Source organism: Oreochromis aureus, linkage group 8, assembly GCF_013358895.1.
Source record: "Oreochromis aureus strain Israel breed Guangdong linkage group 8, ZZ_aureus, whole genome shotgun sequence".
Lineage (NCBI taxonomy): Eukaryota > Metazoa > Chordata > Actinopteri > Cichliformes > Cichlidae > Oreochromis > Oreochromis aureus.
This window is the reverse complement of record NC_052949.1, coordinates 21,070,992-21,095,356: the sequence shown is the minus strand read 5'-3', so window position 1 is coordinate 21,095,356 and position 24,365 is coordinate 21,070,992. Positions and strand designations below refer to the sequence as shown.

The window sequence follows — 24,365 nt, the reverse complement described above, 5'->3', positions numbered from 1 at the left end:
TAGTATAATAGCTGATCAGCCTAGTGTTCACAATGCTGCCATTATGTTAAGCTAAGAACAGCTGGAATAGGGAAAAGTGTTAAATGCATTCCGCTGTTGTGGCCTAAAAATCCAAAGAACAAATAAAGAAATGGATGTTTACATTTTGAACGTAGTGTTTTAACTTACGTACCTTTTCGACTACAACGTCCCTACCTGCAGTGATCAATCAGACCAACCAGCCTGTTCTGACATTGGAACGCCAGCAAAGTCATCGCAGACGTTTTACGCACGCCAGTTACGCACAAGCGCCATTTCAACCAAACCGTGATCGGCAATGATGGTGTAAAAGCACAGAGAGAATATTAGCAAAGTGTACTGAGTGTTTATTTAGACATTGCTTTATTAAAGGGACTCTTCTGGAGGTTATTTAGAACCAAAGCTGGCGAAGATAGCTATTTAAGGTCATTTAAAGACTTCATAATCAAAACAACGCTTTTTCACATTAATGCATTTATCATTTAAACATGATTAAAAAACAGCGTTTGAAACTACATTCATTAATGTACAGTCAACAAGTGAAATTACATAAACACCCAGGCAAAAAAAAAAAAAATAACAGTATTAAGCACAGTTGACTTGGAATAAGTCTTTCTGGCTGTCAAAGATAATATAAAAGTTTACCCCAGCTTTCACTCCGAGGTGTTCTGCACACTTTAACAGGCTGCAGAGTATGTTTCAACCAAATCAGCAACATATATTATTAGCCTTATGCAATATCAAGCACTTTCACATAGGCCTACGCTTAGCCTACCATTTAAGCATCTTCATTTATGTACATATAAATAGAACAGCTCTGTCTACTGGACACATTTTTTGACTGACTGCTTTGCACACAGTGTCTGTTACACAGCCTATGCATCATATTTCGGGTGAGACAAGGTATATAAGCTGGTGAGAGTCGCTGGGGGCTTTACTGCAGTCAGCAGATTCATCTGAGCGAATCCACTCTAGTCTTAGCCAGACCCCAAGGTGAGTTTCACTGAAGAGTTGCAGACCTGTAGGCAAGTCCACTTCCTGACTCAGAGAGTTACAGGGCTTCTACTTCTTCATGCAATGGGATATAAATCATGTCCAGATTTTGAACATCACAAGGCCAGATTTCAGCTTTGGACTAACAGAGGAACCAAATGGAGAAAGAGAAAAAAAATTCAACTACAGATGCAAAGGAGATTTAATCTTTTGCCTTTTGGAAGGCTTTATTTTGGAGAAATTGGACTACCTTTTGTGGCTTGGAAGACTCACAGAGAGGGACTGTGAATTATACTGCATGGCATAATGAGTATTGCATGAAGCCCTGTAACTCTGAGCAGTGCACCACAAAGTGCACTGAGGGAAGTTAAAAGGTGGCCTTAGATTGAGAGTAAAGCTGCTTCATCGTGTCAGATTTTCCCACAGCCTGACTGACTAACCGATGACTTGTCCTCTTCTCTCCTCCCTCAGTTAAAAATGGCATTCGCCGGAATTCTGACCGACGCTGACATCACTGCAGCCCTTGCAGCTTGCCAAGGTAAACCCCATGATGAAACTCGTAGCATTTTAACCTAGGGAAAGCCTAGAAAACAGCCAAACTGTGACTGCAAAAACGTTGCATCCAGTTGCAAAATATTCTAAAAAAAAATCTCAGGTGTCTACCAGTAGTAAAGAGAGCTTTAAATGGCTGTATGTCTCAGCGTAAAGCATGCACCAGTGCAGCTACTGTAAGAAAAGCTGACCTGCACGTTAGAATAAAAGCTGAGTGATGGTCAGGAAGGGAAAGTGGATGCAACCAAATGCCAGGCCTTACATGCAGAAACGACAGCCTCTGCAAAACACACCACAGCCTGTGTCTGTGCTATAACCTCCCCCTGTCCATCTTTTCACAGCTGCCGACTCCTTCAAGCACAAGGACTTCTTTGCTAAGGTCGGCCTGGCAGGCAAGTCCGCCGATGACATCAAGAAGGCCTTTGCCGTCATTGACCAGGACAAGAGTGGCTTCATTGAGGAGGATGAGCTGAAGTAGGCACCCTCTCTTAAATTTCACCCACAAGCTCCTCAAAGCACGGGGATCATCTTTCTCTGGCTCACATTGAATTCAGAATGATGTCAGAGGCCCAAAAGCATCTGAGAAGCTCGGGCTACTGGGTGTTCTCCTAGACTGTAACTCAATACCAGTTCTCTCCTTCAGCGCCTCTCGCTGTAGGGTGACGTAGAACAGAGGACAAAGCATGGGGATTGTAGCCTGCCTACATTTTTTTCATGACAAAGCCCAAAAACCTCGGCATCCAATAGAACGAGAAGGATTCAGTTAGAGATATTTAGCATGCTTTTTGAAAGATGATCGGTTTAGCACAAAATATTCACTGTGATCCCAGAAAACAACTGTTCAAAGAGAGGCTTCTCTTTTAAAAAGAAAAAAAAAAAGCATGCTCATCATTTGTCTCTGATTACCCTCTCCAGGCTGTTCCTGCAGAACTTCTCCGCCAGTGCCAGAGCTCTGACTGATGCTGAGACAAAGACATTTCTTAAGGCCGGTGACTCTGATGGCGATGGCAAGATCGGAGTTGATGGTGAGGAAATCTTTACCTCCAGAAGAACAATGTAAAGGCCATCCAACAAAAGCAAAACAATAACCTTCTTTCTTTCTTTCTTTCTCCCCCTGCAGAGTTCGCTGCCTTGGTCAAGTCTTAAATGAATGAACTGACCAACTGACTGACTTCACAACTCTAAAGGAACAACTTGAATCAAGACATCCTTTTCCTCTCTTCTTCTCCTCTTCCCATTCACTCTCTCTCTCTCTCTCTTCAGTTCTCCACACCACTTTTATACACTCAGCCTTTCACCCCTGACCATGGACAAACTGCTCCCTCTCTTTCTTTCTCTGGCAGTGCAGACCCCAATGCTGTCCACGATGAATGTAACCAACTAAGTGTATAGCGTGGTTGACTAGTGTCTTTCTCTCTCTCTCTCTCACTTCTGTCGTCGTTTTACTATGTGACTTCTGCTTTCTGTGAGATCAGTGATGATGCACTTTTAGGGCAAACGGACGGACGATGAGAAAACAATAAAGGTTCTTTTTTCAGTAACACAAGTCTGACCCTGTTCTTTGCTTCAGTTGTGAAGTAGTAAATCAATGATAGCTTCTTTTAAAAAAAAAAAAAAATCAAAAACATTCTTTAAAATGCATGAGAAAACTTCTGCATCTAACATCCACCCACCCACCTATCAATTCACCCACTGCCTGTGAATCGGCTCTTTAGGTAATCTGGCTCAGATGTGCCTGAAATTGGACAAGAGGTTAAGAAAAAAAATGTATGCTAAACTTTTAACTAAAATGCCAAACTAGTAGGGGAATGTCACACAGACAGGTAATTGACTCTGTATAAATGATGAGCATACCCACCATGATGTCACCCCCATGGGTTTGTAAAGTCCTGTATTGAAGTCATGAGTTCAGAATTTTGCATCATCGTCTCAGGTTTTGGAGCCAAACGTTGAAGAGGTGATGGCTGGGTTACGAGGGATTGTAACATGTGGTTCTTTTATTGAATCAGTTGCTAAGACCATAAAAGAAGGGGCATTTTCTCTTGTACATCCAGAAGAATGCAGGTTTAAAGCACATCTGCAACAGCGTGTATCTTCTGTGAACAATTCATGGAAGTGATATGATATGCAATATTCAGAAATAACCCCCCCTAAAACACTTAAAAAATATCAATGCGCAAACTGACTTTAAATCATGAGTCATTATTTGAATAAACAAACCTTTTTATTTCAGTATTTTACTCAAAATTATCTATTTTTTATTGAGTGCCAGTAGTTATATCAGACCAAATAAGCCTGTAGCAGCAGACCAGTTGAGTGCACATATATGCAAAATTTTCCACTACGATGCACTCAGTTTTTTATTTGTGTGAGGTGTAAGGTCCTGTTTTGGTTGCATAAACGCATTTTTTTTTAATTGACTTTTGCACTATTAATGCATTACAAGTAACATCCAGCTGTGCTGACATGAGACTGACATAACCTCTTAATCTAGATCCACAAATACGCTGACACACACCTGACTCCTGCCCTACATAATCCAGCTCTTATCTCTTACAGTATCTGGTAATGCTTAAATTCCACCTCCCTTTCAAAGGGGGAAAAACAAACAAAAAACAACAACAACAACAACAACAAAACTTGATTAATAATCTCAATAATAGTAAGCAACCACAAGGTGTCGCCATTTAAAATAAATGAATAAAAAGAGGGCTTTCAGATGCTTCATGGCTAAAGTTGCTAACTTGGAGGCTTGGAGATAAAGAGGTGGTGTTTTGGAGTTACTCTTGGGGTAAATAGTTAATCTTTTTGTGTAACAAGTAGGTGAGACTGATGAAAATGCTGTTACTTGCAAAGTGTTAAGTCAGAGGTTTGCAGCAAATGAAAGTTTGAAAAAATAATTAGATTTATTCCCCCTGGTTCTAGTTACAGAAAGCACCCGTTCCCCCTCTCTCCTAAAGCCATTAGTGCTGACTGGATTCACCAGAGACGTTGCTGCGTCAGATGGTTTGAAAGGCTTCCCCTTTGCAGGAAACAAATTCATCAGTTTAGAGTGGCAGGCTGCCAGCAGCCTCTTCAGCACAGGCCCCACCCAGCCTCTCACCTTTTAGCACAGGTGCATGAGTGTGAGCTTCAAAACCTCTGACAGCAACAAATCATATGCATATATCTCAATTCTCACTAAAGAAACTTGTAATCTTCATTTTAACTTGTTAGGCAGGTTGATGGGTCAATTACAGCAAACACTGAGGTTTTGACTTCTGAATTCTTACTATCAGAGCATGCGTAATGGGGTATTTCTAATAAATTACGACCTGCTTGAGTCATCCAAATCAAAGAGATTCTTTATTTAAAAAAAAACAAAACAAAACAGAGAAATGATGCCAGACTGTTTTTTGGATACTTATAAGGTTTCAAATGCACCTGCAGGGAGAGAGAAAAAGAGAGAGAGAGAGAGAGAGAGAGAGAGAAGAGAAGAGATGGGATGGGGAAAATGTAAGGGAGGGGGGAGAGAGGGAGAGCAGTGTAACACAGGGGGGAGAAAGTTGATTGGACGAAAACCACACGCTGTCATAAGAGTAGGGGGGAAAGTGAGAGAGAGTACGAGAATGTGCAGCGGATATAAACCGTAAAGGTTAATTGGACAGGTGAGCGGGTGAGGAACACGAGACGGAGGCGGCTGGCTGCGGGAGAATTTGATCCTCGGACAGATTGGAAACTCAAGCATCGCACTCGTCGTATATAAGGCAGAGCCAGCTGTCGGCAGCCACCAAAGAGTCTTATCTGCTGCTGCTGCTGCTTTTGGACCCGGACCGAGGCAACTGCGGTGAGTAGCCCACAGCTGCACAGGTAAACTCTCAGTACAGGTGTGGACAGGTGTGGTATCTGTCTGGTGTGGTCTGTTGGTGCAGTGGCACAGCCTTTAGACTATTTGGGTTACTTTTTCAGGGACGTGACCAAAGTTTTAGATTCGTCTAGCACTGCTTTATTGTGTTAAATCCTCCAAACCTGACAGAAAGGTGACCAAAATACAGGTTTGGGCTGTTTCTGCTCATGCTTTCAACCAATTCCCCTAAAACAACCTGATAAAAACTTGCAGATCATTTTTCATCTACGTTTATTTTTTGTTTAAAGACAGCAAGTTGTCGAGCGCTCAGGAGAGGGTGTTTTAACTTTTCCTAGTTCTCTTTTTTATTCATTCTGCAATGGAAGTTTAAGTATCACAAATTTTACTCCTTCCCTCCTTCTGTTGATTTTTTTTTCTTGTAAAGTCCCTAAGTGCCAATTATTTTTGCACAGAGCCAATTAAGCACTTCAAACAAGGCAAAAAAAGCCGATTAACAAGCTCGCAGGGGAGATCCAATCAAAAAGCACAATTAACCTGGCATAAACGATAAGACAGAAAATATGTTTGGGGTTTTTTGTAAAATAGAGATTGTACATAAAACACATAAAACCCACTCATCAAAAACTCATAACCTGAGGTCTTATGGGATGATGATATTAACCTAGATACCACTACAGATATTAAAAATGGTAATCCAGTGTGATACAAAAGTGGGCTGAGAGGATATCACACAGCCAAATGTAGGTGAAGATAATTAGAAAAAAGAAAAATACAGACCTGTGTGTGTTTCTTAAAGACTTTTCTTCTATTTTGCAGGACCAACATGTCACTCACATCCATTCTTTCAGCTGACGACATCCAAAATGCCATCAAGGACTGTGAAGGTAGGATGTCAACTCATGCACACTGCACCACACATTGCCCTAGTAACTAAATATGATCAATTATGACGATTGTATGACTTATATGGAACATAAAATACATAAAATGCCGAATAAACGGTTGCTGTAGTCGAGTTTCTGTTTTTGTTTTTGCAGAAAGTTGCATAATCTTCTCCACAGCTTTTCAATATTGTACAGTGTCCTCGCTACTGAAGTCGCACTTTAAAACGGAATTTTAAAAAGGGGGTTTTAATAATCTTTTCTGTTTTTTTTTTTTATTTTTCTGGGGGCATGACTGCTGGCTTTAAAAGTAAAAAAAAAAAAAAGAAAAAAAAAAAGAGGAAAATCCCTCCCTCCCTCGCTGCAGCCACATGCCGTTTTAATCTCCACATCACCTCCCAGCCCGGGGAACCTCACGGGTCAGCTCTGTTTCTGTATTTGTTTCTCTTTTTTTCAACATTTGTATGCTTTCAGCTCCGGACACTTTCTGCTACAAGAAATTCTTTAAGCTGTGCGGCCTGTCCTCAAAGACACCCAAGGAGGTCAAAGATGTGTTCCAGATCCTCGACGAGGACAACAGCGGCTACATCGAGCACTCTGAGCTCAAGTGCGTAAAAGGATACGGGGTGTCTGCTCTCCCACAGGCGCTGAATCTTAGTCTTTTCTTTTCAATATGCACTTTTGTTCCTTTACCTGGATTTACTCCGTCAACTAACTGACGCAGTGCGGTGTGGCTTCATATTTAATGTGAATCCATCTCGTATTTCTCTGATAGAAAGAAAAAAAGAAAGAAGGAGGCGTGGTACATTAAATTACACAGTAGTACTCTATTACTGTGATGAACGTTAAGCTGTCTCGCAGTAATCCACTGTGAGTGGTGTTTTTATTTCCTTTCCAGTACACAATTCATCCTTTTTTTGACAAGAGCTAGGTTTGACTTGTGCAGTCCAATTTAGGAAGTGGTGTCTTTCTCCGTGTTCTTATTATTTTATGTTTTTTTAAAACATGCCGTATATTGTCATCCATAAATATCAGTCATGGATAAATATCATCTTTGTGTGTGCGTCTAGGTTTTTTCTGCAGCGGTTTATCCCCAGTGCACGGACACTGACTGACGCAGAAACCAAGAGCTTCATCTCAGCAGCTGATGATGACAGCGATGGCAAAATTGGAGTAGAGGGTTGGTATCTGGTTTCTCACACAAAAATCAGCATGTGGGCAGAAATGATCTTATTAGTTGGATTAAGTCTCAGCTGGTGGAAATGAACCAACACAGGCTGTGCCAAAAGAGACGCACTGGGTGATTTATGAGATTTAGTGGGGGGGGGGAGTCTTTCACAAAGAAGTTACCATCAGAAAACCTTAAATGCACTATACATCTATGAGGTGAGAGAAGGTATTGTTTTTCTATAATGTTGAAATCCTGGGAATGTTTCATTGGTGTATTTTCTGATTCTTATTTAACCATTATGCCATGTGTGAACCACACATGTTGAGGTCATCGTCTGCTAATGCTGGATCATTTGCCCCAGTTTTACCCATTATCCACTTGCAAACAAAAAAGTTGTCTTAGATAATAGGATAAAGGATTTAGGCAATCCAAAATGGATGGCTTTAGTCTGTGTTTATTTTTTATTTACCAGCTCTTCCCTAATCCTGGAGGGAATTGACACAAGGTTTAAATTTGCTTGTTTTCTTGATTTTTGTCACATGGCACATGCAGAGCTATGATTAATTCTGAGTATTCTTTTATTTGTTTATTCTTTTCCCCAGAATTCCAATCCATGGTCCTATCCTGAGTTTTCAGATGAAAAAAGTTCAAGGATTCAGGTCCTTTGGTCACTTTCCCACATCTGGAGTCTTCTGATCCCAACTTCCACTTCCAGGGATTAAAGATGTTTTCTATTAATGTCTGTGTGCACAAATTGTTTTAAAAACACCTTTTTTTTTATTTTAAAGGCATCACAACTTAATGTGTCTTTTCACTATGTTGGTCTGTGGTTTCTCGTCTGTAGCATTCCTCCCCTGACAATGAATGTGGTAAATAAACATGTGGAAACACACACACACTTGTGAACTGACTGCGTATATATTAAACAAACTCATATTATGGTGTTTAGTATGTTTTGATGATAAAGTTATACATAAAGCAGGGCTTAGCACTGGTGCATCATATCAAAACGTTCGTGGGTCTAAATTTACCTGTTAAATGTCAGCCTTTGTGTACAGAAAAGGCCTCTCCATGTGCTGCTCAAAGTCTGGAAGACATGCCTGTTAGATTATTTGGCTGTAGGTATAGAAAAAGGAAGACAAAGAAGCTTAAATTCATAGAATAAAATGGATATATGTAAATATTTGGACACGACTTGTAGTGTAAAGCACATTGTGGTCGGTAAGACCCAAAACACAACATATAAATGCCAGTCTAAGTCAAAAACAAATACACACAAGATTACAGCTTTACTGGAGAATCAAAAGAAAAAAAGTTGGGGTGCAGGCGTGTTTTGGTGGCACTAATTCCTTAGTATCAACTGTACTATTCATCATTTATAACCTGAAATGTCCCTAATTAAGAAATGTATGTTTTAAAGATTTAATTTTATATAAAGATAAGATGTAAAGGGTGCAAATTAAGAAAAAAAACATTTTAAAGCGAAAAAGACAAACTTTGGATCTTGCTATTGTGTATTTAAAAATTCTAATTCTGTAATATTATTGCACAGCAGTATGCTTACTCAGCAAAACGTGTTGTGGTCAGTTAAACTGGAGCACCCCACAGATCAATTGAACCCCCCATTTGGAGAGTAGGAAACTTTGTTTGAAAGCGGTTTGACCCGAGCGACTGAGCTGGTGGCACCTCGCAACTAAAAGCAGGAAGTTAAGGATGTGAAGTAGAATGCAAGCGGCTTCGCTTCCCATTAACACCATTTACGCATTTGTTCTTTTAATTTTCACTGTCTGTATCAGCGAGTACATGGACGTGTTGTGTTTATCCTCTGCAAGGTGAGTGTTACTGTCACGGTTCACTGACGGTTCCTCCGACAGCCAACACAAGCCTACAGCTAGCAGAGCCAAGCTAACCAGCTAGCTGCTCTGAGTGACTCCGGCTGGTCGCTGACTGGATGTCTGTTAATAGTAGCTCACAATCATATAAATTTCCTTATGTGTTTGTTTTGTAGTTTATTATAACACATATTGTATAAAAACATCCAAGTATTTCTCTCTGCCGGCTAAAGTACAGTAGTAGCATTTCACTTGCAGTACGGTATGTGTACAAGACAACAATGACAAAATGTAAAACGAGTAGAAAACAAACGCACCCCGTAAATGCAGAGGTGTAAGCGTCTGAATTATATCACCTTTATCTCCAGTAAATGAAGGGAACTGCTAAAATTTTACTTTGCGTGACCTAGTGCCTCTAACTTTAACCAAAATGGTCAAAAACTGATACACCGTTTTATTATTATACACAGCAACGTGGCTGCTAACTTTTAAATGCAAATATCTAATAAGCAAATCACATGGCAGCAGTTCAGTGCATTTAGACACGTAGACATGGTCAAGACGACCTGCTGAAGTTCAAACTGAAAATCAGAATGGGAAAGAAAGATGATTTTAAGTGGCTATGAACGCAGCATCGTTGTTGATGCCAGACAAGCTGGTCTGAGCATTTCAGAAACTGCTGATCCACCATCTCTAGGGTTTCCAGGGAAAGCGAAAATATCCAGTGAGCAGCCAATTTTGGATGGCAGAGGGGAATGTTTCTAGGCGATAGAAAGGCAAACTTACACAAATAACCACTAGTTTACAACCAAGGTATGCAGAAGAGCATTTTTGAAGGCATGACACACCAAAGCTTGAAGTAGGGGGCTACAGCAGCAGAAGACCACACCGGGTACCACTACTGTCAAGTAAGAACAGGAAATTGAAGCTGCAGTTCACACATGCTCGCCTAAATTTTGATTTCTCCTGCATCATTCCGACAGTAGGCTTAGATTTTGGTGTAAACAGCATGCTTTGTATCAACAGTTCAGGTTGCTATTGATGGTGTAATGGTGTGGGGAATATTGTCTTGGCACTCTCTTTGTCCCTTGACCATTGCTTAAACACTACAGTCTACTGTAGCATTCTTGCTGACCATGTTCGTTCCTTTATGACAACAGTGTAGCCATCTTCTGATGGCTTCTTCCAGGTAACAGAAAATACTCTGTGGAGGCCATTTAAGTACAGTAAGCACAATCTTTAGATCTCAGTCCAATAGAGAACTAATGGAGTGAGAGATTCCCACCATGTATGTGTAGCCAACAAATCTGCAGCAACTGTGTGATGCTATCATGTCAGTATTGACCAGAATTTCTTAGGAATGTTTCCAGCGCCTTTTAAAATGTGTACCTTACCAGTAGTGTATTAGTACCAATGGATTTGTGTCACTATATAACTGGATGTTGTTGTCTTTGTTTTGTAGGAACACGGCATGCTAACCAAACGGCCACTGGAGCAAAGGAAAGGCAGACACAAGTTACACTAATGCTGATGATCAGGTAAGTTTAGGTGACGTAATATTTTGGTCTTCCCTTTTTCCATGCAGTATTTTGGCCCCTGTGCAATGTTTTGGTCTCTGTGAAATTACCATTCCCATCCTAAATGATCATAGCCCCTCCACCCTTATTTATTTATTTATTATATTATATTACTGCCCTTGTATACACCCCCACACTATATATATGTGTGTGTGTATATATATATGTGTGTGTATATATATGTATATATATATATATATATATATATATATATATATATATATATATATATATATATGAAATATACTGCTTTTTCTTCTTTGTATATAATTTTCTTTACTTTTGCACCTTTGTGGTCTTGCTACCCAATTTCGCTGTGCAAAAAACTGCACAATGACAATAAAAGGTCTAAGTCTAAGTATTACATAAGAGCAACTTGGATGGAGTCTAGAGGTATGTCACCTTTCTCCTTGTCTGTCACAGCCCCAAAATGGCCTCAGGAATGCAAGAGAAACAGTACACACCATCTTTACTCAGTTTTTTCATTTACAACCCCACCTTTGGACCTCGAGAAGGAGAGGTGAGTGAGACTCCCTGATAAAGAGTTCTTATGCAGACCGCTGAATTTCTTTTTTAGCTTTTAGATGAAAAAAGAAAGCCTAATGCAAATATTTTTGTTTTAGGAAGAGAAAAAGATTCTGTTTTACCACCCCAGTGATGTTGAGAAGAATGAGAAGATCCGAAATGTCGGCCTTTGTGAGGCCATTGTGCAATTCACCAGGTATCAGTATTATGGTGTGAATATTACTGCAGCAGCATCACGGCTGTATTTGCAGTCTATTTATTTGTACTTTGAGCTCAAATTTAAGCGTTTGTAGCTGTGATGAAGCAAAAAGGAAGCCTGAAGCACAATAGAAAAGGGAAATGTTGCAATAAGTGGTCAGATACACACTGATAAATATCTAGTGTAAATACAGACAGAAATTTAAGAGCCGTGCGTGTTGTTTGGGTGTGTCGCCCTTCTTCACTGTCACATCCCCTTTGTTCCAGGACGTTCTGTCCAACAAAACCAGCTAAATCCCTGCACACACAGAAGAACCGGCAGTTTTTCTTTGAGCCCGAGGAAAATTTCTGGATGGTCATGGTATCTTGCAAGCTTATGTGTACATCACCTTCCCAGTATTTAGTCTTTGTCCAGAGTTTGTCTCCTTCATTTTCAATATAATTCTGCTCTTAACTCTTTAATGCTCCTTTGTGCTGTTTTATTAAAAAAAAAAAAAAATCCATCCTTAGGTGGTTCGAAATCCAATGATTGAGAAACCAAACAAAGATGGCAAACCTCCTACAGTAGAATATCAGGAAGAGGAAATGCTTGTGAGTACTGAAAAGTATTCGTGTATGTCTTCTTTTTTTTCCTCAGAGTATTGCCAGTTGTACTTAACCTCCCTCTTGCCTTTGTAGGATACTGTTTATGGTGCAGTGGTAAGGCAGTGCTACAGCATGTATAAGGTGAGTTTGAGTGTGGTTTTAGAATTTGCCATACTTTTTAACATTTACAACACAAAAGTCGCTTAATACTGAGCTATGAATCAATCAAGTATTCTAGTTTTCCACCACATCATGGAGTTACTGTAGGCTTTCATTTTGTGTTCGGCACAAAAATCTTGCCATATGTGTTTTATGCAAAATAAGTACATTGCATAAGATGTTTGTTTATACTCAAGATTTCACAAGGAATGTGATTATAACTAAAAGCAAATGCAGCTGAAGAAATCTGTGAAAAACATTATTGCATAGAGGGATACCATCAGATTTCAAAACAAATCGAAAAAGAAGAAAATAGGAACCCAATTTAACAAATGAAATAAAATATTTTCATTAATAATAAGGCGCTTTGCCTCATTGCGATGCCCAGAACACGTTTAAGTTCATTTCTTTAGAATCAGTTTGATTTTGCTAAAACCCTTTTTTTTTCTCTTCCACTATTCTTTACTTAAACCACCAGTGCAATAAGTTGTATTTAGCAACACAGACCCAAACCATGACACAGCCACCACCGTGTTTTACAGATGAGGAAAAGGTTTTTATACTGGAATGCACTTTTTTTTAAAAATGCATTCCATTTTAAGTCTCTTCTTTTTCTCTTCTTCAGAACAAAATGTTTATCATTCACATCAAAACGTCCTTTTTGATATTATTTAGTCATTAAACATTCTCGCTTGTCAGCATGACTTTGAACAAACTGCAGATGAGCTGTGGTGTTATTTTGACACAAACATCATTGCTGTTCATTGTTCGTCTGCCGATGATCTACTTAGCAAATTTGAAAGAGTCCTAGAGTGTGTGCTAGTTTACCATCTTCATAATGGTGATTCGTAAATAGTAAAATAGTTGTTATATATCACTTATCTATTCTTATCTTTCTCAAAGCGCCTCATTCACACACATTCATACTCTGAGCAACGCATTGTGGAGCACAACTTGGGGTTCAGTATCTATCTGTATTCAAATTACTACTCTAATAAATCTTAAAATAATTAAAATAAATATGTAATTAATATAAAATTACTAATGCTAGAGGTTCACAAACATTTCCCCCTCACAAATACACATTTCACGGCTCTTGAAATGACATGAAATAGTACTATATATTTGTTTGACTTGTTTAGAAATATAGAAAATGTCAAAGGGTTCCTGCTGCTGTGTGTAGTGATACATTTATCTGCTGAATGAAGAAATCTTTGACTTAAAGTTTAGTAAAGTAATTAAAATAAATGTCATTGCTTTTACCACATTTGTGTTAAAATAGTATTTTACTGCATTGGAGGCTTAGTCTAATAAAAAGACCTTATTGGCTCAAAGCCATGTAATGACATCCTAGAGTAGTGTTTCTCAACTCTGCACCCCCCAGACGTACTCTGAATTGTTGCAGGGGATTTTATTTTTTTTTTGTTCGTTTTTTAGATGTGTTCTTAATTCCCGAAATTATTCCTGAAATAAATAGTATTTTAAGTTCCTATTATTACTATTTTAAGGTTAATCTATAAGAAAAAAATGACAGACAAAATGTAAAAGTTGTAATCAGCTGAAAACACAGGAAGAAATTAAAAAGAAGGCAACATGGAGTCAGGAAAATACTGTTGTTTCATTCAAATTTAGTGCTGGTCTTTTTCGGTTGTAACACTTCTCATGAAGTCAGGTCTGTGCATTATTTTGAGGGAATCTTGCCTGAAATATGTAATCAAAGGATTACATTACTGGGGGGGAAATGTTGAATCATTGATCTTGAGTGTCACGCACTATCAATTTATACCTGTATGATGCCAAAAATAAGTCATGTTTTAACAATGCTCATTTTCCTCGTGCTGTAGCTCTTCAATGGCACCTTTTCCAGAGCAATGCAAGCCGGCGGAGTGGAGCTGCTCATCCAGAAACTTGAGAAATTCTTCTACAGGGTAATAATTACTCACAAGCCATAACATTTTTGTTGCTAGGCGGATATGTTTTGAGTTCAGATCATGCATGCATGTGTATTGACCTTGCTTTGACAGGATGATTCCCAAAGAATGCCAGCATGTGTGTTTTTAACAGAACTCATTTGAGCCTGACTGTCCTTGTTGTCACAAGGGCTTCCCTCACTGATGACAGTTGTCATAGGGACACTGTTTATTTGTGAATACTCCCGTTACTCTTGGAAAGCTGTAAGATGTTTGCAGTCATGGTTGAGGTCTTGATCGTTGTCTTGTCCCCATTATTTGTCTTCACGTCACACTCCTGTCAACTAGCCGGAACATTGCGTTTAAGGAACTGCTTTAAAAATTAATTTCTAATTAGGGAATACCCTTCATCCATTAACACGGGCTTCCCTGTCCACCATGAAATCTAAAGACGGAGAGAAAGAGAGAGGCTGTGGTGTGCTTGTCAAAGGTTGAATGTCAGTGCGGTACAAGTCAAAGAGTTTCTTATTCCTCTTTTCTGTATTGAACTGTAAGCAAGCACTTGTGGGCAGGTAAACTAAACCCTTTCTTTTTTGCGTCTCCTGTGTCTGTGTGTGTCCGTGTGTTATCACGCTGGGGTTTCCAGTATCTGCAGACTCTCCACTTGCAGTCCTGCGACCTGCTCGATGTATTTGGAGGCATCAGCTTCTTCCCATTGGACAAGATGACCTACCTGAAGATCCAGTCTTTTGTCAACAGAGTGGAGGAGAGCCTCAGTCTGATCAAATACACAGCCTTCCTGTATAATGACCAACTTATCTGGTATACATCACTTGTTATTTCTGTGCTTTAAACTCTATGTTTGTCCATCAAACCCACCGTCTGTCAAATTTGACTGAGCCATCCGGTGTATTAAGGTAAAATCCCAGTGCTGGCATCAGCAAACGAATAATGGCATGCTGGGTAAACAGTGGTGGTTCTAAACACAGCAGTTAATCCTCTTTGTGGTTTATGCGCTCCCTGACATGTCACTTGTTTTTAATTGTGCTGTCAGCCCCCCGGCTCGGTGTGTAAGCACAGGGGGAATTACATGATTGCTAATGAAATTACTTGAGAGCAGCATAATCGTTCACTGTGAATTGAAGATGGACAAACAGGAAGGAATATTTAATTACTGTGCAAATTAAGCAGCTGCATCTGCTGCACAGCACTCATTGTATCCCATTTATAGCCACTGCTGAACAGCAAACAGTAAGGCATTTTGTCTTATTATCTATCCAGTGATCCATAACACACACCTGATAAAAATTAATCCATGCATTTAGTCTTTTTTTTTTTTTTCATTAGTGCAATGTGAAGTTTATAAGGTGTCATTTTTGGCATCATGGTCGTGTTTACAGGAGCGGGCTGGAACAAGATGACATGAGGATCCTGTACAAATATCTGACCACCTCGCTTTTCCCCAGACACTCGGAACCAGAGGTAGGTGGAGTGAAAAAAGTAGCTGAAGAAAGTAAAGTTTACATTTTGAGAACTTCTGCAGAACTCCAACTCACTAGATTATTTTAAGGGCGAATCGAGGAATAGTCGAAGGAAATGTCATGACTGTAGAGAAGAGGGTCACTGCTTCACTATATTGCATAGTGTATATATGACAACATGGCTAACTTGTCTTGATAACTCTGTACAACTAATGATATCCACCGTCATTAACATCATACAAAGCTACTGTAGCATTTAGAGCAGTTTGGCTCACTGGGATCATTTGCACAAACGTTGACCCCATTATCTGAAACTTTGGCTGTGTTTAATATGAATATCTGACATTTTAATAATATAATGATTATTTTCTGACAGAAAATATGACCTAAAATAAGGAAAGCATAATGGATCTACTTAAATAATTGGCTAAACAATCCATAATTTTACTCTCTTGTATTTGCTTGTTTCAGTTGGCTGGCAGGGACTCCCCGATGAGACCAGAAGTTGCTGGAAATTTGCTGCACTATGGGAGGTAAGTCTATGATCCCTGCGCCCATCTCTTTTAATCCAACCCCCTGCAGTGGTGCAGTTACTAGAATAATGTCATTCATGGGCCAAGGCATCCCAGATACATCAAAAGGCATGTTCTGGATGCACATATGAATGATAAGATACAGATGCATGTGTGTGTGACACCATGTGTGATTTCGACCCACTGACAAGCAAATTAGATAACGAGGTAACTCCCTTGGCTAACACATCGTAGTGTTAGCCAAGGGGTGGAGTATCACTCCAACCTCGAGAAGTTTCAACTTTCTATTCTGTTTCCGTGTCCATGTGTAACAGGAGAAAGTTTGCTCAGGTGTTGCCTCCCTGCCAAAGCTTATGTCTGCATGCTGCTTAAATAACTTGTGTCTCGCGATGATGTAAAGTTGCTACAGTGGTCCGAGTGTGACACAGCGTTTCTTGAAAAATGCTGAGAATTTTTTTTTAATCAAGACAAGGTGTTGCAATAATGGAAGTTGCAGAGGATTGCAGAGTCTGTTGGACAGCACTACACGATAGACGTGCGTTTAATTGGAAACATTAAAATGTTACACGTAATTTTAAGTGGTTTCTTTAAATTCCTGTGTAACTATATAATAGTGAATTCGTTGTTCTGTTGTGAACAAAAGGCATAAACGGTTTTTGCTCCTGAGGACATTAAGCTCATATTTGTGTGGTAAATTCCTGATTAGATTTGGTGCCATCCATTATTGGCTTTAGGCTAATGTGCTACTTTACTACAACTGGTGATTATTCCGGAGAAACTTGCACTGATGATTCTAAACACATCAGTCAAAACAAATAATTAGGACATTCCTGACTTCACAGCAATCTTTTGAGGGTGCTGAAGTTTCTGTATTTCTGTAAATTTCATTAGCGTTCACTACAAAAAATTAAATATCTGAGTTTTCGATTCTTTAAACTCAAGACATCAATACACAAGCTTGGTTTCAGGGAAAATACACCACACCATTTCAAGATACACTCTGTAATTTATCTGACAGAGCTACTTCTCCTGCGCCTAACATAGAGCTTTTTGAATCTTTCAGTTTCTCTGTTTAAGGTTATTTCTGCTTTCCTGTAATCTCCACTGTCATATAGGTTTCTCTCTATTGTTGTCTCTGTTGCGGTTCAGAACCTTTTTGAAGTAGGCCAAGTTTCTCTGAGAGAGGAAGAAGTGCTTTTTCCAGCTTCTTTAATACCAAATTGAGAGGTGATACAGCTTGAGGACAGCTTTTCTTTTTCACTGTTCTTCCCATTGTTGGTTGTCTGCACTGTCTTATTTTAAAATTTACACTTAATTAGTAAAGTATAGTCAAAGTTTTGTTTGTATTTGGCTGTAATGTATTGGATGTGATCAAATTTGACCTGCTGGTGGTGCTAAAGAGAGAAGTAAAGTGCATACTTCGTCTTCCGGAGATTACAAATACATCTACGCAATTTCAGGGTCATCCATCCAACAGATGTTGAGATAGTAGATAGATTCATAGAAATCTAATGTGATTAGAAATAATACCTTAACTGCTTCCCAGAGGATGAGCTTTTCCTGTTTTGGAAACCTCATGTGCTCCCAGCATCACGCAGTCTTAATATTTTCATTCCCATCATTCTTCAGGTTCATTTCTTAACTCTTTCCCCCATGAAGACAACATTTGACGACCTCCCCTGTACCCTTAATGACGAGTTTATATTAGTATATTTTAATAAAGATGTGGTTTGATAACCATTAAAATAGTTTCCAGGTTTTTCTAAGGGTAGCTGCATTGGCAGAGACCACTCTCTCTTACGTCTGATTCACATCCAGTCATGTTGTTCAATAAGCAGGCCTGACATATGATAGAAACCGTTCAGTTCAGGGTTACTCCTTGTTTCAAAGGGTAAAGAGTCAATAGTATCGTGTGCTTTTGTTTTTTGGTGTGTTTTTTGGGCACCAACTGAGCTTTCTGATTTTCAGTCATTTGGTTTTGCGTAATTAGATCATCAGTTTTGATTTTGATACCTGGTCTGTGAATATGAACCCAGGCACACTGCATCTGTCTTTTTCAGGTTTTTGACAGGACCTGCAAATCTGAAAGATCCGGAGGCCAAATTCCGATTCCCAAAAATATTCGTCTCTGCAGAGGACGGCTACGAGGAGCTGCATCTGATTGTTTACAAGGTACAGTAGGTTAAATGCGACACTCTGGCATGACAGGCTTGTTTCATTTCTCTTGATTTATTCAGTTTTCATTCTTCTTTTTTCTAATGCATTAAAAATGAGTGGGCAGTTGTTATTCATTTTTTAGGAGGATTCTTGTAATCTGTGACTGGGGGGATTTAACTTTTTTTTCTGTTTATGAACAGTAGATTTGGGATAAAATATATTCCTCTGCTCTATCAAACGATGTGGACTTCAGGGATTAGTGCGCTGAATTTTAAAATGATGAAGTATATCCCGCACATTAGTGTGATTTCTGGCCTGTGTGACCTTGATTTTAACCTGCAGTGATCTGCTTTTTTCCAGGCAATGAGCGCAGCAGCTTGTTTTATGATCAGTGGTAAGTGTGTGTGCCCTCCCGGTTTAATGACGAAAGTTCACTTTCATTTTGCTTTTTTAAGTTCTGCATTTTGATGTTTTTGCTGCTCTTATAAAACGTAATTATTACATTTTTCTCACCTCATGTCCAGTAACGGCTGACAGTTCACTCCTCTGTTTCCTAATAGCCTCTGTGGAGCTGACGAGGGAGTTCTGCGAGCAGTTGGACAGCTTGGTGGGCCCTCAGCTTACTTTGCTGGCATCTGATATTTGTGAACAGTTCACAATCAACCGCAGGATATCAGGGTCTGTTGAAATTTCTCCTCTTTCCTAGCTTTTAGCTTGGCATGTTCCTGATCTAGTCTCTATGTGGTGCTGCTACGCTTACCTCAGCTTCATTTTACAGAGAATACAGGGCACAATGATGCACCTCTGGGCAAATTACAAATATTGTTAATATAAAAAGTGATACGGACAAGATGCCATACCTGCAGCAGATATTTATTCATTTTATTTTAAAATTATACATAAAGATTGCAACACAAAACCAGGGTTTAGAAACTAGACATACATCTTATTGTTTGTAGCTCACGAGCTTAATATCATATGTTTACAACATTGAAGGACTATTTGTGTGCTTACAGTATTGTGCAAAAATCTTGAGCCACCCCTTATTTATTTATATTTTGCTTCCAAGCAGCCAGACTTTCTTGTACTATTATAACATATAAAACTGCATCTTTAGATACTTTGTTACTAGCAGCCTGGCACAAAAACACATCAAAGTTTTCCCAAATCCTTAGTTAAATCTTCAAAAAATGGCAAAGAGAACACAGTTTGACATGCATGAAATTGTATTTTTGCACCAAGGAGTTTGATTTTGTGCAGTGTGTCATGAAGAAATGTGGAGAAACTTTACAAGTGGCTGTCAAGAAGTATTTTTTTAAAGAACTGGAGTGAAAATAAGTGGCGACTAACTAGAGTGATGAATCCACATTTGAAATGTTTGGTTCAACTTTTCATCAGTATGTACTGAGGTGGTCAGGTGAACAGTATAACACTGAGTTTCTGCTTGGTGGAGGCTTTATCATGGTTTGGGCTTCATTGCAGCCAGTGGGGATCTTGCCAAAATTGATGGAACCCAGAAAAGTACCAGCAGGTTTGGTCCACCATCAAATACCACTAGAAAGCATTTGATTGGCTCCAGCATCATTTTTCAGCAGTGATCCCAGACCCAAGGCAAAAAACATACCTGGGTAGAAAAACACAGGACGAACACTGTCAGTCACTATCAGCAGACTGGAGAACTATTCCTGAAGACTACTTAAAGTAATGATAAGAAATTTACCTCTGAGAGTTCAGGCTGTGTTGAAAAATAGAGGTGGTCATACCAAATATGGATCATTAAGCTCATTAGAGCTCATATTACTGTATTTCCAGTATGTTTGCACTTGTTTCAACAAGTCGCTCCACCTGTTTCCTATTTCCAAGCAAACTGAAGCACTTGAAGGGTGGCTCAAGACTTTTGCACATTACTGTATTCAAAATAAATTTAATTAAATAGTTTTTTCTACTCGTGCCTTTGTACAATATCAGTAAGACGGGGAGGATATTTAAAGGGAATCTGGACTCCAAAATTAGAAAATGAGGCTAGAAAAGAGCGGTCTCAGGTCTCTTTTCAGAATAACATACCTTAATGTCATTTGTGCATCATATTTGTAAGTATCAATGACATTTGTGTTTCTGTCAGTCAGTCTGCTATAACTAGAAAGTTGATTGATTTGTGTGCTTGGTGATTACACTTCCCACTTTGCTTGTCATTGGCCTGTAGCATTAGCTCTGCCTGGCTGGCAGTGATAGATGAGACTCTTAATATCACTGGGTCGCATCATGTCACTACTTAGGGGTAACTCAAGCAGTACGGCTTTAAGGACTGGCATCCTGGTCAACGCTCCTTTAATCCCAGCAGTTAGCTTCAGACACGGCCCAGCAGGTAATCCAAACCTGACCGAGACAGTTTGATGGGCTCCTTTTTAATCACCCTAGTGAAGAATCCACTCAATAAATAATGCTTCTGCAAATTTATCAGCTGGCTTTCAGGTCTGTGTCCTGGTTTGGCCTCATCCGATGGTAAATAATTACACACATCATGTATAAAAATCACCTATTTGAATACATTCACACACATGTCCATAGATGCAGTTTAGGCACTTTTGTTATGTAAACTCCAGGTCGTTAACTTGGCACAGCGTGGGTAACAAATGAAGCAGGGCTAAGTAAAATGATACCTTGGTTTAATGGTTCATTTGGTAACAGTATGGTTTTAGAGACTGGCCCAGCCTCTTTAACTTTGTCTCTTACTCTAACTGATCTTACTGGATATCAAGGTAACACACATTTCATGCAGATTTTGAAAAGCTGTGCTGCCACCTTAAAGTCATAAATCTCAGGTTCTCTAAACTATCAGGTATAAAGGATAATTTGTAATACCAACATTTTATCGGCACTTTTTATAAGTTGCTTAACTTTTTGCTTACTTTTGTTACCTTCAGGCCAGAAAAGGAGCCCCAGTTTAAGTTCATTTACTTCAACCACATGAACCTGGCAGAGAAGAGCACCATCCACATGAGGAAGACCGCCAGTGTTTGCCTCACGTCTGTCCATCCTGACCTCATGAAGATCCTGGGAGATATCAATTGTGACTTTGCCAGGTAAAATCAGAGGACACCTTAGTGAAACCTAAGCTATATTTACTAAGTGCCATCAGACATTTCTTCGAGTTTTCTCTAATGACAGTTCACAGATAAGATAGGTGGTACTGCTGGTGTTCCTAATGGTGACCAGAGAGGAGAAAGAATTGATTAGTTTGGTTTTTATAAAAATAAATAATAATAATAAGAAGAAGAGAGATCACAGCAGCATTAGACCATCTTTAGTTGTGTATTTTAGAATCAAACAAAGAAGATGTGTACAAGTACAAACTCCTTTTCCCAGCATTTCAGCACAGCCGTGTAATTTTCAGTTGTATTACGACACTCCTGGGATCTTTGCATATCCACATTCTTTCCGTCTTTGAAGCAACTTATTACACTGCAATCCTGCAGTGTAATAAGTTGGGGTTTTTTTGAGTAGGTTAAAATGTTCTCTGGTACATTACTATACATGATCTCTAAAGCAACAAAGAGCCTACTGTGAATGTGGTGGACACCTTCGTTTGAAACAGATAGTTCTTTCTGTCTACCAGGGTTGACGAAGATGAGGAAATCATCGTAAAAGCTATGACAGACTACTGGGTAGTCGGCAAAAAGTCAGACCAGAGAGAACTGTACGTGATCCTGAATCAGAAGAACGCCAATCTGATCGAAGTAAACGGTACGTGTCCCCTATTTGGCAAAAAGTAAATGTGTGTCATTCTTACCAAAAATACACCATCTGTCTCAGTAATCTCCTCTTCTCCTTAAGTTGACCCTTGTCTTTTTTTTCTTTCTTTTTTTTACTACAGAGGAAGTTAAGCGGCTTTGTGCGACGCAGTTCAACAACATATTTTTCTTGGACTGATGGTGAAGACACTAAAAACTGTTGCAGGGTATCTTGACAGCATCAGCGCAATGCAATAATTGCATCGTGAAATGAACAATAACAATGAAAAGATTCCTCACATCGTTTTGTTTTTTTATTTAACCTTGAAAAATTGTAATTTTTCTTCTGTAATTAAGTGTAAAAAAAAAAAGGCAAAAAATCCAGGTTTTGACTGTATGTGTAATTTGCTTTCTTTCATTTTCTTTGTACATACTTGAGCGATTTTAAACAATTTTCTTTCACATTAAAATGTGTTCATACACTTTTATAATGAACATATGACACTTTTTCAAATTTATTTAAAAACTGACATGCTCATACTCCGGCTTTGATTGATGATTCCATGATTGTTTTCCGATGCCATGTCAAAAGATTTGTGGTTTGTAAACAACTGCCCTAACTTTAAATAAATTAAGAACCAATTTTCTGCAGTGTACTGAATATTTTAAGTCTTTTTGGCTTTAGACACAAAAGCGAGTAAAGGTTTTGGAAACTCCACAACATCATGGTGATCATGAGTCACTGAACTCAGGAAAACTCATTAAAATGTAAAGAATAATAAAGTGTGGGTCACCTCTTTGATAACTGTTTGGTGCAAATTAATTGAAGGTAAGTGAGTAGATGGTAGCATTAATTAGGTTTTTGTGGCCTGTTTTCTTTGTTTTGCTTTGTTGGGAGGTATTTTCCACTTTATAACAAAGACATCTGTTCAAAATTATTAATTGCAGTTACTTTAAAAATAAGAAGGATGAGGTTGGGCTAGAATAACCCAAAGATTAACTTGTGATGAACTCCTGGAGCACTTGAAACATGCCAGAGATGAAAGAAATCTACTGTTCCATGGTTCTTGGTAAATAACTGAGAGAGCACTGAATTCTTGGCACCTATGACATATTAAGCTTGTAATATCTTTTTTTGGTGCTTTTACAGGAAATGTAGTTAGCTAAATCTTACAAAAAAATCTCATGAATTAGGCCTGAACGGCTTTTTCTTTTGGTTTTGTGTGTACTACATCCTAACTTGTACTCCATCTTTTGTCCTGCGGGGAAAAGGACAGAAAATGCGATGACGTATTATCTATTAAAAAACACAGTTGTGAGTTTGTTGACAGAGAGGTTAGAAATGTAATATTTAGTCAGGTTTTTCTTAATGACTTTTAAAACACAAGTGTTGTTACTATTTTAGGACTGAAATCCACCATAACACAAAAATGATCATGACTCAAAAATGTATTTGTGTTGATGTTACTTCACTTGGCTGTTGAACTACACTTTACAGAGTTTCATGTGGAGAGAAAAAAAAAAGTGTGTACAGTTATATATGCTGTTGGAAATTTTCTCACCTGTTTATGCTCTCCTTGTTTGAGTTAAGACTTTGTTGCTGGTCTGAGAGTCAATTCTGGTCTAACAGGTAAGTTACACAAGAGTTTGAATGAAGTCTGCATAAGGTACACAAAGGAGTAAACGGAGTGTGTATAGTGCTCGGCACAGTGGCCCCCCGCCCCCCTGCCCCGCAGCTAGGTGACTGGCTCCAGCACATCCTAGGAACAACATCAAGATCTCTGTCCAGAAGAGTGCAGTCCTAGGAACAGCTACTGCGCAGGACCCTGAAGCTCCCAGGGCCCAAGCTTGAAGGATAAAGACCACCCACAGGGGGAAGAGGAGAAAAAAAATAGAGAGATATTGTAATTTGGATTCAAAATATCACTTTTTAAATCTTCTGTCTAATTGAGAAATTTATTAAACTTATTTATGATGAACACTTTTATTTGCATCACATTGTACAATCATTTCATTAGTTTTCTGTGGATGCATGTATTTTTATTATGAGTTGCTTTGCAAAGTAACAAATAATGACTTACAGTTCATTTCATTCCACATGGATTTAACCCACATAGCTGATTGCTGATTATAAATAACTCCCCTGTTTAACTATATGAGCTGAACAACTTAATAGAAATACTAATTGTTACCCTTCCTACTGTATGCCTGATTT

General features: G+C 38.9%; 3 protein-coding genes across 3 annotated transcripts; all 3 read left to right on the top strand.

Moving 5' to 3' along the window:
- Positions 1-897: 897 nt before the first annotated feature.
- On the top strand, positions 898-3,109 carry LOC116320142 (parvalbumin beta). The gene is made up of 5 exons (XM_031739669.2): positions 898-1,011; positions 1,483-1,549; positions 1,905-2,037; positions 2,479-2,588; positions 2,684-3,109. Exons 2-5 carry the CDS (start codon positions 1,489-1,491, stop codon positions 2,707-2,709), a joined length of 330 nt encoding a protein of 109 aa, XP_031595529.1. The 5' UTR covers positions 898-1,011; positions 1,483-1,488; the 3' UTR covers positions 2,710-3,109.
- Positions 3,110-5,120: 2,011 nt separating this feature from the next.
- Positions 5,121-8,354, top strand: pvalb9 (parvalbumin 9). Its single transcript, XM_031739670.2, has 5 exons — positions 5,121-5,389; positions 6,227-6,294; positions 6,766-6,898; positions 7,362-7,471; positions 8,065-8,354. Exons 2-5 carry the CDS (start codon positions 6,234-6,236, stop codon positions 8,088-8,090), a joined length of 330 nt encoding a protein of 109 aa, XP_031595530.1. The 5' UTR covers positions 5,121-5,389; positions 6,227-6,233; the 3' UTR covers positions 8,091-8,354.
- A 774-nt stretch (positions 8,355-9,128) lies between these two features.
- Positions 9,129-22,802, top strand: ccz1 (CCZ1 homolog, vacuolar protein trafficking and biogenesis associated). The gene is made up of 17 exons (XM_031739676.2): positions 9,129-9,294; positions 10,757-10,832; positions 11,295-11,391; positions 11,495-11,592; positions 11,862-11,955; positions 12,105-12,185; positions 12,273-12,320; positions 14,183-14,266; positions 14,895-15,070; positions 15,649-15,730; positions 16,201-16,262; positions 18,323-18,434; positions 18,780-18,813; positions 18,980-19,097; positions 21,344-21,502; positions 22,036-22,163; positions 22,294-22,802. The coding sequence occupies exons 2-17, from the start codon at positions 10,819-10,821 to the stop codon at positions 22,347-22,349; spliced, it is 1,443 nt and encodes a 480-aa protein (XP_031595536.1). The 5' UTR covers positions 9,129-9,294; positions 10,757-10,818; the 3' UTR covers positions 22,350-22,802.
- The last annotated feature ends 1,563 nt before the right edge of the window (positions 22,803-24,365 follow it).